The sequence below is a fragment of the Drosophila elegans genome, unplaced genomic scaffold, assembly GCF_018152505.1.
Source record: "Drosophila elegans isolate 14027-0461.03 unplaced genomic scaffold, ASM1815250v1 contig_476, whole genome shotgun sequence".
NCBI classification, from domain to species: Eukaryota; Metazoa; Arthropoda; class Insecta; order Diptera; family Drosophilidae; genus Drosophila; species Drosophila elegans.
This window is the reverse complement of record NW_024545863.1, coordinates 4,452,138-4,464,746: the sequence shown is the minus strand read 5'-3', so window position 1 is coordinate 4,464,746 and position 12,609 is coordinate 4,452,138. Positions and strand designations below refer to the sequence as shown.

The 12,609-nt window shown below is 43.4% G+C and overlaps 1 protein-coding gene across 5 annotated transcripts; it reads right to left on the bottom strand.

Annotated features, from left to right (window-relative positions):
- Positions 1–1,201: 1,201 nt before the first annotated feature.
- LOC108148686 (rap-GAP domain-containing protein DDB_G0281809) lies at positions 1,202–12,040 on the bottom strand. 5 transcript variants are annotated; one of them, XM_017275850.2, is made up of 5 exons: positions 11,860–12,040; positions 9,469–9,788; positions 8,063–8,152; positions 4,159–4,330; positions 1,202–2,522 (listed from the first exon to the last, which is right to left on the bottom strand). In XM_017275850.2, the coding sequence occupies exons 2-5, from the start codon at positions 9,781–9,783 to the stop codon at positions 1,330–1,332; spliced, it is 1,770 nt and encodes a 589-aa protein (XP_017131339.2). In that variant the 5' UTR covers positions 9,784–9,788; positions 11,860–12,040; the 3' UTR covers positions 1,202–1,329. The 5 variants fall into 5 exon arrangements, with proteins under 5 accessions (XP_017131339.2, XP_017131347.2, XP_017131323.2 ...); XM_017275858.2 differs by lacking the exon at positions 11,860–12,040 and adding an exon at positions 9,937–11,848 and having other exon boundaries at positions 8,063–8,149; XM_017275834.2 differs by lacking the exon at positions 11,860–12,040 and adding an exon at positions 9,937–11,847.
- Between the last annotated feature and the right edge of the window lie 569 nt (positions 12,041–12,609).

Genomic DNA, 12,609 nt, shown 5'->3' with positions numbered 1-12,609 from the left:
ACAGGAATTTCATAGGAATTTCTCCCCTTTCCATACAAATATTCAATTACAAAAATGTTTGTATTTTCAAGAGCAACCCTCTTAGTTGCTGAAAATGCAACCTCAACTCCCATTAAAAAGTGTAGCTTGTCTTGTAAATTGTTTTCTGAAAATTTACATTTTGACTGGATCATCATATTGGGTTTATTTTCGCCGCTGTCGAGGTCGTAATTTAATTGCTTCGGCCTGAACATTTTTAATTTACCTGATGGACCCCCTCTGACAAAGAATACCCATCGCTGTGACATCCCTGCTGCAGTCATCATCTCCTCATCATCCGCGTGGCAAAAAGTGTCTTTTGCGAGGTATTTAATTTATTTTAACTATGCCCACTTTTTCCGATTGTGTACAGAGCGGCGAGTGCAGTGGCAGTTGCAGTTGCAGCTGCATTACATAATATGACGATGATGGCGGTGATGGCTTATCAAAAACAAACAGGCGATAGTGTGGAAGGCAGGAGTGCGAAACAACCAAAAAAAAGGATAATAAAACAGGCTTGCTTTATTTGCCGTGCACACATGTTGTTACGGCGCAGTGATTTTTGTTGTATCAAATTGGAATTTTTTCCTTAAATATGGTAAACATCGATGGAGCAGAGATTTATGTATGGCGCTGCGTTGATGAAAATGACTCGACGCTGCATTGACCGTGTTTACTGTTTGTCAGACAGGCCAGCAATTTACGCCCACGCGCGGCAGAGGGGCAAAAAACATTAATTTGCATGCAAGTCAATTATCGGGAGGCAACAAACAGACAGGCGCTAGTTGCCAATGCAGTTGATGTTGTCGGTTTTCAGCACAAATATCAGAATTATTTTTTCACCACAAGCCAATACAGACCATCTTTTCACTCACCAAACAGAGATACTCTTGAAATTGGATATAGGAACCGGAAAACTGATGCGTGTGTCAAAGGAATGGTATCTTTTGATGGAATCAGCCATTAAATTATGCACCACTCTTTGAGTTATTTGTTTTTATAGGGCATCCAGAGGTTCACAGGCGCACATCTCCGCCATTCACCTGCCACGACTTTCAAACTGCGAGACCAGCACATTTCTAAATGTTTTTATTAATTAAAAATATTGCAAATTAAACACATTTCCAAATTGCGTTTTGCATTTTTCATATAAATACACGCCGTTGAAAAAATGCAAATATAATTTACAAAGCATACATTTCACTTTTTATTTTCATTCCGTTCGGGTTTGCTCTAACTAGGAGTAGTGGTCTTAAACTTATTAGCTTTAATACTATTACTATACTTTGAGGGCAGTCTTGGTGGCGAGGTCTACCTGCTGTTGATGGTCACCTCGAAGTTGGCAGCCAAGCTGCCGCAGGTGAGGAACTGGCCGGCTGCCCTAATCTCCGGCCAACTGCGCCGGAGCGACTGGACGGGTCCTTGCCACAGAATGCGTCCGCATTGTGTCTCGATGACAGTCTCGAAAGTGGGTCCATGTGGCAGGTCCTGGTGCCACAGGAAGATGGCGTGCTCGTCGCCACCGCCACAATCATTGCCGATCGCAATGACAGCCAGGAAAAATGTGTGCACTCGGACGTGGCCAGAAGTGAAGGACTCCGGTCCACTGAGCCGCAGGCAGGCCACGCCCTCCTGGGGCAGCTGGGGGCGCACGTGGAAGCGCTCGCCGAACGTGCCGTAGATTTGCACCACCGCCAGGCGGTGCTCGGCGCTAAGGTGGCGCAGCAGCTGCCACTCCCGCCGACCTATTGACCCCGCGTCCAGCGCCTGATTCACTCCGGATGCCGGCGCCTGTTTATGGCTCCCCGCTGATAAGGATGCACCGCCCAAATCCGCCCCTGCCGACTCTGTTGACAATTTGTTTGCCACCGCCTGGCTGTGACTGTGGCTGTGGCTGCATGATTTCCCAGTGGGGCAATGATAATTTTGATACTGCTCCTGCTGCTGCTGCTGCTGCAGATGCTCCTGCTGCTGCTGCTGCTTCTGCTGCCTCACCTGCTCGACATTATTTATGGTGGCAACTTCATCGCAGCGCAATCCGTCTTGATCTGGCCCTGTAATCCGCCAACTTTTCTTACTCAACTTTAACTTTGGTTTAACGAGCATATTGTTGTGACCCTCCCTCGAAAGTCCCAGTCCGAGTCCTAGCTCCTCGGCAGTCCTTGTCTCCTGGTGCTGCACTTTTATCAGCGTGCAGCGTGGCAGGACAGCCTCCTGACTTTTCCTTCTGATTTCATTGGGAGTTTGGGCCTGGGCATTCGCCTCGACCCCAGCTCCCTTTGGCATTTGGCTTGGGTTTGGGTTGGAGTTTGGGTTTTGGTTTTGGTTTGGGCTTTGGTCCACCGAAACTGTCAGTTGCCTGGAGATTTGCTTGCCGCACTTCTTGCCGGAACTCGTCTTGGCCAGCGCCATTTTCGGTTGATTATGATATTCATTTGTGCACTTGTTGACGCTGCTGCTCAGCTTTTCATGGCCCTGGGCCGCAGTCACCTTGTTGGCTTTTCCTGCAAAAGAGGCAGCACCGAAAAAAAGAGCCATTAAAAAAGTGCCTTGGGAATGGACTACGTAATGTAAATATAATAAATACAGCCAGGATATCTAGTTATAGCTAGGATATCTGCACGCACAGTTCGCAAGTTCGCAAGTTTTCTAGCACTTGCAATTGTGAACTGGCGCTCGTTAGGGTTTCGCCCCGACTCTTGACAGAAACTCCCCAGGAGTTCAAGTGGCAAATGAAAATGGAAAAAAGTATATAAATTTACCCGCTCCTCGTCTATATAAATATGAACTTGGAAAATCTCGGCGAAACATAAGGAATGCACACTTAATGTAGAAGCAATAAAAACGCACTAAGCACTGCATAAGCTGGGAAAAACAAAGCAGAAGACCCCGAAGTGGGGAAAAGCGTGGAAAAGTGGGCAAGAGTGGGTAAAAGTGGCAAAAAATGAAGACCAACAAGTAAAAACAAATGCAGACAACGGCGGAAAATTCTGTTCCTGCTTGTTACCTCCGCTGTAAACTTCACTCGAAGCTAAGTTGGCGGACACAGATTGAAAATGGCAACAAGGGCGGCTAAACTTTAAACGAAGCAGCCAAAGCAACAAATGCCAGCAAGATGGCAGTGGCGCAAAGCGCGAAAAACTTTAGCAATTTATGTTACATAATTATGCTATAAAAAGAACAACAAGCGAAGATGAGCCATTGCGCTCAATTTCAAGCACTCTTGACTCACTCTTGACTACCGGCTCCGCTTTCTCGTCACATTTTTCTTTCATTTGCGCCGCCGCTCGGTTGAGATTTAAGTGAAACATTGACACTTGCCGCTGCTCAAAAGTTTTGGCCCACCCAAATGAGGACTCAGGCGGCCCAGGATGTTGTCAATGGCACAAGATACATATATTTAAGCTAGACGGGGGTGAAAGCCATATGCCGGGGTTTTGTATTTCAAAGCTCATATCTATTCGGCTTAACGAAAAATATCCGGAAGCGTAATGGGTGTATTCTTAGACACAAATTCAATATCATTTTGGGTATAATTAGTGCAATTAAATGAGGAATTTCATCTTCAATTAACAAATAATTGTTTATGTTGTGTATAAATGATTAGTCTTTTGCAGTAAGTATAATCTAATTTGAAGAGAATATTTAGCTATTTGTTTCTAGTTTTTTTGTTTTATGAACGTCAAGCAAAGTACAGTAATTTAGAAATGTAATTAAATAAGACAATAAATACTGATTTAATAGTAAATGTGAATTAACTTACATTTATTTTATTAGTTCCAAATCAATTTTTTGTATTGCTTAATAAATATCCAGATCAGTAAAGCAAAGTAGATAAATGTAAATATGTTATTTAACTCAAATTGAAAATTAAATTACTTTTAGAAGCTAGCGGACAACAAATACTGATTTTTTAATAAATGTGAAAAAAATCTAAATTGCATTTAGTCAATATTAAATAGTTAATGGTACAGAATCACAGAATCTTACACCCGACACCCTTCTGCTATTTAAGAGTGAAGAAACTGGCAGAAACAGACAGCTGTTGCCTAATGACAAGGCTAATTCGGGTATCGGTTGGCGCAGATTAAATGGATGAAAGTCGCGAATACATGTCCTTAAAAAGCGGTCAGCACTTACCGCCGTCGCAGGGGAAGCTCTCCGCCAGCAGGGTGAATAATTTGTCCGACAGCAGACAGCGGCCCCTCGGCCCCAAGGGAACCCGGCACACCGGACACTTCACGGAGCGACTGCGGCAATTATTGCAGAGCACGTGTCCGTTGCAGCACTGCCAGCCAGGTGGCTTGATGACCTGATTTCCGTTGCAAGTTGGAGTTGGAGTTGCAGCCACGAAGAAGAAGGGAAAGAAAAAGGATCTCGGTGAATGTGTGTAATTATTCAGGGAGGGGGTTCTTATTATTTCAATTAATTATAGACATCGGGGCCAACGTGGCCATCGAACCCCAGGTCCCCAGGGTCTGCCATCGAGCTGGACTCTCTGATTGCTTCATTATTATTCTCCGAATTGCATTTAAACAAAAAGCAATTCTAGACTACGTCGTACGTAATGCACAAACGGACACTAAATTTGATTATTGCCCACATTTGGCTCTTGTTTGCCCCCGGAACTTGGTCTTCTCAAGTCCAATTGCTGCCGGTGCCCCGATTGCCGTTCTCAAATTGACATGAAAAATGTATTATATTGGCAACGTTGTGCGCAGCAAGCTTTCCCATTTAAATTGAAAATCAAATTGAAAATATTGCAAGCGGATTTAAAATAATACAACTGTGTTTGATGCAGACCCAAAATACTTTTGCGCATTTGAAGTCGTTCCCTCACAAGAGCACGAAAACATAAATACAGAAATACAATACAAAAAAAAAACAGAAATGCGAGCACCGAATACGGAATATGGACGAAAGGACTATACTGGACTGGGAAATATATATCGATATATGTATATCCAAAGCTTTTTGTCTCTGCCCGTTTGTGCGTGTGTTCAGCCAAAAACTGTTGTAAATATGCAGGCGAACATAAATTTGCGACGAGCTGAATAGAGAAACAATCTTTGTACTGCAGCTTTTCTTCTTTTTGCAACGATTTGGCAAAACTGCAATCGAAGTGTTACAAATTTATAGCGATTCGTTTGCAATCTGACAATATAAAAACATTATGATAAAGAGCCAAAGTGCAAGGCAAAAAAACCTATGATTTGACCCTCATTAACTTAAGCAACTAACGCAAATCTCTATGCTATATTGCCCTTTCAGACCTACTAAACGCAAAAAACTGTGAACTGCGATAGTCACACACGTTTTAATAGCTGAAAAATTTTACAACTTTTTCTCATGTCCCCCAAATAAAATAAATCAAAGTAATAGGAATTTAGGGAATGTGCACGTGCGGCAGATTTTTTGTATGTTTTTCGTCCATTATTGTTTTTAATTGGCTTAAATGGCATGAGCAAATGCTTTTAATTTTAATACCTCTGCATGCATAAACAAAGACTCCAATTAGAGATAGAAATCAATTAAATGCAGCTGAGCGAAAACTGGGAAAATGGGGAAAGTGGAAATGGAAGTGGAAGTGGCGGCGGAAGTGTACAAAGCCGAGTAGTTTTAGCCCACTTTTCTGCATCTGTCGCAAATCAATCAATTGGCTTAGCATGTTTTTAGGCATATTGTAAAATATACTCAACAGCATTGACTCGATGGCATGAACTCGTTTGCCAGTTCATATTAACCATAGCACCGCGGGGCTAATCGAAAATGAATTAATCTATTTGCCATTATGAGCCGGAGTTGAGCTGTTTGTTTGCAACATTTATGAAAATTAAATGGCCTGCAAATTTATGCATATTTAAATGAAACTAAAACAGTTTTATGCCCGATTTAATGTCAAACAAGGAAAGGCAGAGGCAAATCCTTAGCCGACTGCATGCAGACTAATGCATGCGATTAGCATTGAAGGGAATCGAGGATGCACAACTATTGAAAATCTAGCAAAACAAAATCCCTTAATAACTTAATGGACTTGTGTGCGTGTTTGCATATCCAAATACGCCACACACACACACACAAACACACAGAGAGCCTTACAAACCGAAGGATATGTGCTCATAATACAATATAATGCCGGCTCCGTGCCACAGTAATAATGGCCAAATCCGAAGGACCTTCTTGTTCTCTTTTTCTCTCTCTCTCTGTCTCTCTCTCTCTCTCTCTGTCCCTGTCTTTGTCTCCTTTTGGCCGGCAAATAAGACGCAGGCGAGAGCGGGACGGAGCAGCATAAACTGATTTCGGGTTAATAAACAAATTATTCAGTACAGCAGCAAGTGGAGTCCAAGCTGCTCTGTGACCAACTCGCTCCGAAGGCGTTGTAGCGTGGCCGGCGTCCAGGATACGGGCTGTGGATGTGGATGTGGTTGTGGATGTCCTTGCCGCTCCGCTCCGCACATGTTTAATTTATGGTTACACACTGACTCTCCGGCAACGAGATCAGCTGCAGGCGAGAATTTCATTTGAAAATAACTCTGCATTTTAAATCTGCACAGGCGGGGGAGCAAAAGGAGAGCAAAGGGGGCAGTAGCTCTCTGCTCACCGGTCTGCATACTCTTTATCTTGTCTAATTAATTAAATTTATGTTTTTGCTGACAGGCTGGGCATAAATAAATTTAAAGTCCGGCCCTCGACGCCCGGCTTTAATTTAAATGCACAACGAGCTCTGGGCTCTCAGCTCTGAATGAGCATCAGAAACAGCAAAATCAGAAGCTGGCCCGCAGGCGATTGACACGATTATTCACACTGACTTCCGCCGCCGATGCTGCTGCCGCCGTCCCACACACACACACTAATCGTCAATATTTGATTTTTAAACGACATAATCAATCACATGGCCCGCTGTGGATGTATATATTTTGCAAAACTAATCAAATCACATGCCCGGGCAAACATTTATCAAAAACCTACTCGAATATAGGACAAAATAAAACAGCAGGCCGAATAAAAAACTTGGCCAAGCAACATAACCGTCGGCTATTAACTGCCAACATGGATAGCCGGATTGGGCCATGTGCGTCGTTTGAGTAATTGAGTCAACAAAGCTGGCATACCTGGGATGGCCAGGGGAGGGGAGGAATGCTATCTGGGGGGGGACAGGGACACACGACATAGACGTAGGACAGGGGGCACACAATCACCGGCAGCCCGACGTTGCAAACTTTATATGCAGTCAAGTGATTAGCAACAAACTTGCGCAGCAAAATCAACGCAGCTCCGGAACAGGATGGCTCTGGGATTGCCAATGGAACCGCTTATGTACAGAGAATAAATCTTCATTCCAGTTCCGGATTCTATTTTACTTTTAGAGAGTGCAAAAATGTTTTTCTATCCAAAAATTGGATGGTTAAAGTTTAATATACATCTTAAAATATATTATCATCTGCTTGTTTATAGTCTAGTTAACCGATTTTGTAAAAATCTAACACCAAAGAGAACATATTTAATATTTAATTTTTTTGACCCCTTTTGAATAAATTCATCATAAATTGTAATATTAATTTTAACGTCTACTATTTATTTACCATATTCACCAGCCAAGCTTTAAATTTAATTTTTGCAAACTAAAATTTGTAAAAATAAGTTTGTTTTTAAATGATTTGAAAATAATAATTATTGTAATCTTGTCCTATATTTTAAATACCAGCATTTTAAAATTGGCATTGTAAGATACAAGCCAGTTAAATATTATATTAAAAAGGCAAACATTCATTGCGATATTATTTTCTCAAAGTGGCTTAGTCGGCAGCGGCTCACAAAGGAAAACAAGAGGCCAACTAAGTTTTGGGCGAGTTGGGTCGAGAGTTCGAGCCCAACTGAGTTAGATAATGACGAACTAAAACTAAAGCCAGTCAGCCTCATCGATATGCAATGCACATGCCGGCGGAATGGGCGAGTCCTTATGGCCCAGCATCCCGCCCACTCAAGCAGCCCGCCCAATCCGCATCCCGCATCCCGCATCCCGCATGGCCCATTTTCCACTTACCTCAAGGCACACAGGACACTCCAGTAATTGGGAAATATGTTGCAGGCATGTTGCAAACTTTTGCAGCGATTGTTGATTAATTCCGTGCTGCTGCAAGTATAAAGGGAAATACCGACGGTTAATTTAAGGATTCCACTTCAAGGTTGAACCGCACTTGGGGAATAATTTAATCAATTAAATCTGACGCCTGCATTTAATTATATTTCAATTTTTGGCGTGGCCCACATTTTCGATGGTGCGATGTTAATAATTCACGCAACAATGCTTATGAAATGCTATGATTTAAGCTGATTTCCATTCAATTTGCATTTGATCGTCAAAAGTTCGAAATCACAGGGGCTGCCTGCATGCGAAAGACACTTTACGTCCTGTGGACAAGTGCGGTTGCAAGTTTAATCTGTTAAACGGGTCAAACTCTGTGATTCACTGCCTTCGGCACTGATTGAAATGGACTTTCCATGCTAACCACCTGTGTGTGCGAATGTCCTGGCTGGCCTTAAGTTTTCACCGTCCACTGCAAGGACATTTAGGTCAATTGAATTGCAATAAAGTACACGTAATGTGTCAAGACGAAATTGCGTTATTTCGATTCAATTGCATTTAACAAAGTAAACAGATTCTTGGTCAGCAGATAAACAATTTACAACAACACTGCCACATGGACGCCGCCAGGTATCTGCATGCTCGAACGCCTTGAGACTCATTTTGGGATCTAAATTTACCTATGCATTAAAGTGGACCTGAGTAATAAATAAAAAGTCCAATGTCAGTTGCTCACTTTCAAACAGAAAAGCCTTTAACTAGATTTTTTTTATGTCTATAATACATTGTACATAAATAAAGGTAGTCGAAAAAGTTAAATCACATAAAAACTTTTAAGGCTTAAGTTAATAAAAACATTTTGTTAAGACTAGAATATATTTTGCACTGCTACCCGAAGTTCTATTAAAATTGTTTTATATTAAAGAAATATTTTGGTTAATTAAATGGGCTTTTAACTAAATTTTTTTAAATGAACGTTATGTTTAGGCTCATCCCAGCTTGCAATCCAGATAACTTAACCTCTATTTACGCAATTAAGCTGAGGAAAATAGCAATTGATGGCCAGTCAATTAAGATAGCATGTGGTTATGGATGAATTATGAGCTTAAGACTAATTTCGCATTTTTTGTTTTGTGTTTAAAGGTAACCTTGGGCTACCAAAACTGCAATGGGCAGAATAAGAACACAAAAAGCAAGCGACTGCATCGTCTAATTTCTAGTTACTGGGCCAAAGCAGCAGCTCCAGTCATTAAATCAATCAGTATTACGTAACGCTCAGTGGCGCACGAACATGTAAGACAATGGCCCATTTAAACAGACCTCCAAGAGAGGTATTTTAATTAAGACAAGCAAAAAAGACTCACCACAGCGTGCGATGCCTCCGCAGGATCCTCATTTGGGGCCATGTTCGCCTGCTGGCGCCACATCATCAGGGTCACGACCTCGGCGCCGCTCTGCCAGTGATCCTGCAGCCGGTTGGCCAGCTCACTGATCCTCAGCCCAAGGACATCGGCTCCGTTTAGCTCGAGCAGAGTGTCCCCCAACTGGACGCCGCCCCTTTCCGCATTCGACTTCGCCTGCACCCCGCTGACCCACGGATACGGGTCCCAGGGGGCACGACTCAAATTCAGGCCCAAGGTGCCATTCGCGCAGGCGTAGATGGTGCACAGCTGGAGCATCTTGTCTGCAATGGCAGGAACTTGAATTAAATCTGGCACTCGGACTCAGAATCCCAGACGGAAGGTCACACACGCACACAGGATGCGTTGGCCAACATAAGTTTAGCCAATTTTCAACACTTTGCACACAAACACCCTCGCTCATTTAATTACCTGGGCCAACACATATAGTGGGTATTGGGGGTGGGGCTCTGAAAAATGTTGCCAAACTGTTTTATTTCGTTTGTGATGGGGTGCCCCAAGATGGCCCAAGATGCCCCAACACTAGTTGACATGCCCAGCACGTACACACTCGCATTTATTATGCCCCCTAAATGTGTGTGATTGGGGCAACCGGAGTCCTCTGATTTGCAGCATTTGCCTCATTCGCACCTTTCGGCGGGCGATTCTTTTACCTTTCGGCAGCTGCCTCGAAGCCCAATTAATTAGCCCGAAAGTTTGGTGCCAAGTGGTCGTAATTACGCATACGCCACGTTCGCCAGGCGTAAAATTTGCTCACATAAATCAAAAGTTTTGCGGGCCAAGACGGACGAAAAAAAGAGAGAACAAAAAAGGAAGGGTTTTCTTGAAAACTTTGAGCACTAACGAAAATCAATTAAGCCCCCAGGCAGCCGGAAATACCATAATATGTACATTGTACATACATATAGTATAGAACAAACCAGAACCCAGCTGTTCTGCCAACTGGATTCTATCGCTTAGTCACTGGCACTGTCATTGCCTATCGAAGTCGAAGTCTAAGTGGAAGCCATGAATTGCTTCAGATTCGCTGGGCTGACATCTTTGAAGGTTCTCACAGCGAAATTGATTATGTTTCTTGCACTCCAAACTTCACAGCGTAGATTGAGAATTTATAGCTTCCTCTCCGATTGTGATTGTCTACGCACGCGGATACAGATGTGAGTACGAGTACGAGTGTGAGTACGGCAAACTTGTTCAAATCACTTCACTTCACTTGTACTGACATTGGCCATGAAATCGCTGTGACGTCGAGCCAATGAAGTGGGCACAGCGCAAAGTAAATAAGTCCATGAACAATAAGCTGGCCATCATTCGATTATGCCTTGTCCCTTGTAAGGGGCAATTAAGAGTTCGGTTTAATTATTTAGCCAAGCCGCAGAAATTAGTTAGAGCTGCACCCACTACAAAAGGGGAAAGCCACCAACCGCAGCCCAAGTCAATGAAGCGCGGCAATGAGGCAAAGAATTACGCAAACTCCGAATGCAGGATGACTGCCCCTGGTAACGCTCCAATTCAGGCCTAAATTTAATTGGCAGCTGCAATATTTATACCGTAAAGTTAACGCTTTGTTTCTGGTTTTATTAGTCTTAGTAGGAAGCGAACTGAGCTTCGACGCGTGTGAATTGCAACTGACTGCAATACGCAGTCGTCCGAAGGTGATGCACTGCACAAGGCACACACGAATTGCAAACTGGCTTGGCTCACAACTCCGTGGCCGCTTTCGTTTTCAGTGTATTGAGTCAGTGGCAAAGCTGGTGAACTGGCGAAGCGAGACTAAAACAAACTCACACGAAAATTGCGTCACAATTACACGAAAGAAACCGCAAGCGGGCTGTAAAAAAAAGCGCCAGAGACAGAGACCCAGAAACCCCAAAGCGGGCTAAAATGTTGCGCATGCGCCATTGACGCTGCGCTCTACAATTAGCCGCCTGGGACCTGAAACGGCGGGACAGCCGTATAAATTCCAATTCCCAATTGAACGTGAGTCTCAGGTTTTCGCCTCTGTTTTGATTTCGCACAGTGTGTGTGCTTGTGTGTGTGAAATTTGCGCAAGCATTGCGTTAGCGTATGATTTATGCTGCTGCTCTCTTAAAGCGTTTCTAATTCACGTTTATTTGCTTGGCAGTAGGAAATAGAAGCAAACTTGTTTGCCGCTTTTAATTATGCGAGTATCCAGCAAATGCGTTTTTAATTGTGCGTTACACTTCCGCGTTTTTCGGAGTAAGCGGTCTCAGCCGGACCTTGACCTAAGACAAAGTTAACCAACGCGTAAGGTCATTTAGGCTATTATACGGGGGCTTTAAGGTCTCGCATGCTTTGCTAACAATTACACACCGTTTTTTTTTTTTTGGTTTCTTTTCTGCTTGGACCTCTCAGCTGGTTAATCAATTTTCACCACTCTCGGCCACGCTGGTTGATTGTTTTCCTCGCGTTGGTAATAGGTTATAGCTTTACTTGGCGCCGGCGCTTCGCACTTCGCGTTTGCTAGCGGAACTTGCGGCGCTTGCGCACTGAATGCGAGCTGCGAAGAAACTGAGGCTCGGCGTCTTCACAGCTGACCAGCAGACCTAAAAACTTGGCTTAAACGCAGCGCCCCCACTCGGCAGAGCTTTGAACTAGCTGCCAGCGAGCTTTTCAGCGGTCTTTCAAAACCAATTGCGGCTAAGTTATAAGGCGGAATTGCACTTGAATTTGGCCATTTGCCTTTGGGGCTTAGGCCTAATTGCCGGTCGATTAATAAAAGTCAATTACCTTTCGTGTGGGTGTTCGCGAAACATGAATTTTTATGTTATTGCCTGGCCAAGTATTTGGTAATTTTGGCACTGCTGACGGCTCTCGGCTGCCGAACGCTTCTGTGGGCCACTCGACGCCACATAATTTCAGCCAAATCAAATTAAACTGGCAAATTGAAAAGCCAAAACGAAATCACACACACCACAATGCCGACCAGGGTCATTTTGGCTGGGCCCAAAATTTAATGAAATTACCGATTTCAATGCTATTTGGGCAATGTTTTAGACGAGCGCCAAACTGAAATTACCGCTCCAATGGCAGTTAAACCAGCGAAAACAACAAAACACAAAA

Bases quoted from the DNA above. Each gene is read 5' to 3' on its own strand.
- LOC108148686 (XM_017275850.2), bottom strand. From the start codon at position 9,783: ATGCTCCAGCTGTGCACCATCTACGCCTGCGCGAATGGCACCTTGGGC. The intron at 8,153-9,468 runs GTGAGTCTTTTT...TTATACTTGCAG, and splicing joins CGGAGGCATCGCACGCTGTG to CAGCACGGAATTAATCAACA. The intron at 4,331-8,062 runs GTAAGTGGAAAA...AACGGAAATCAG, and splicing joins AGTGTCCTGTGTGCCTTGAG to GTCATCAAGCCACCTGGCTG.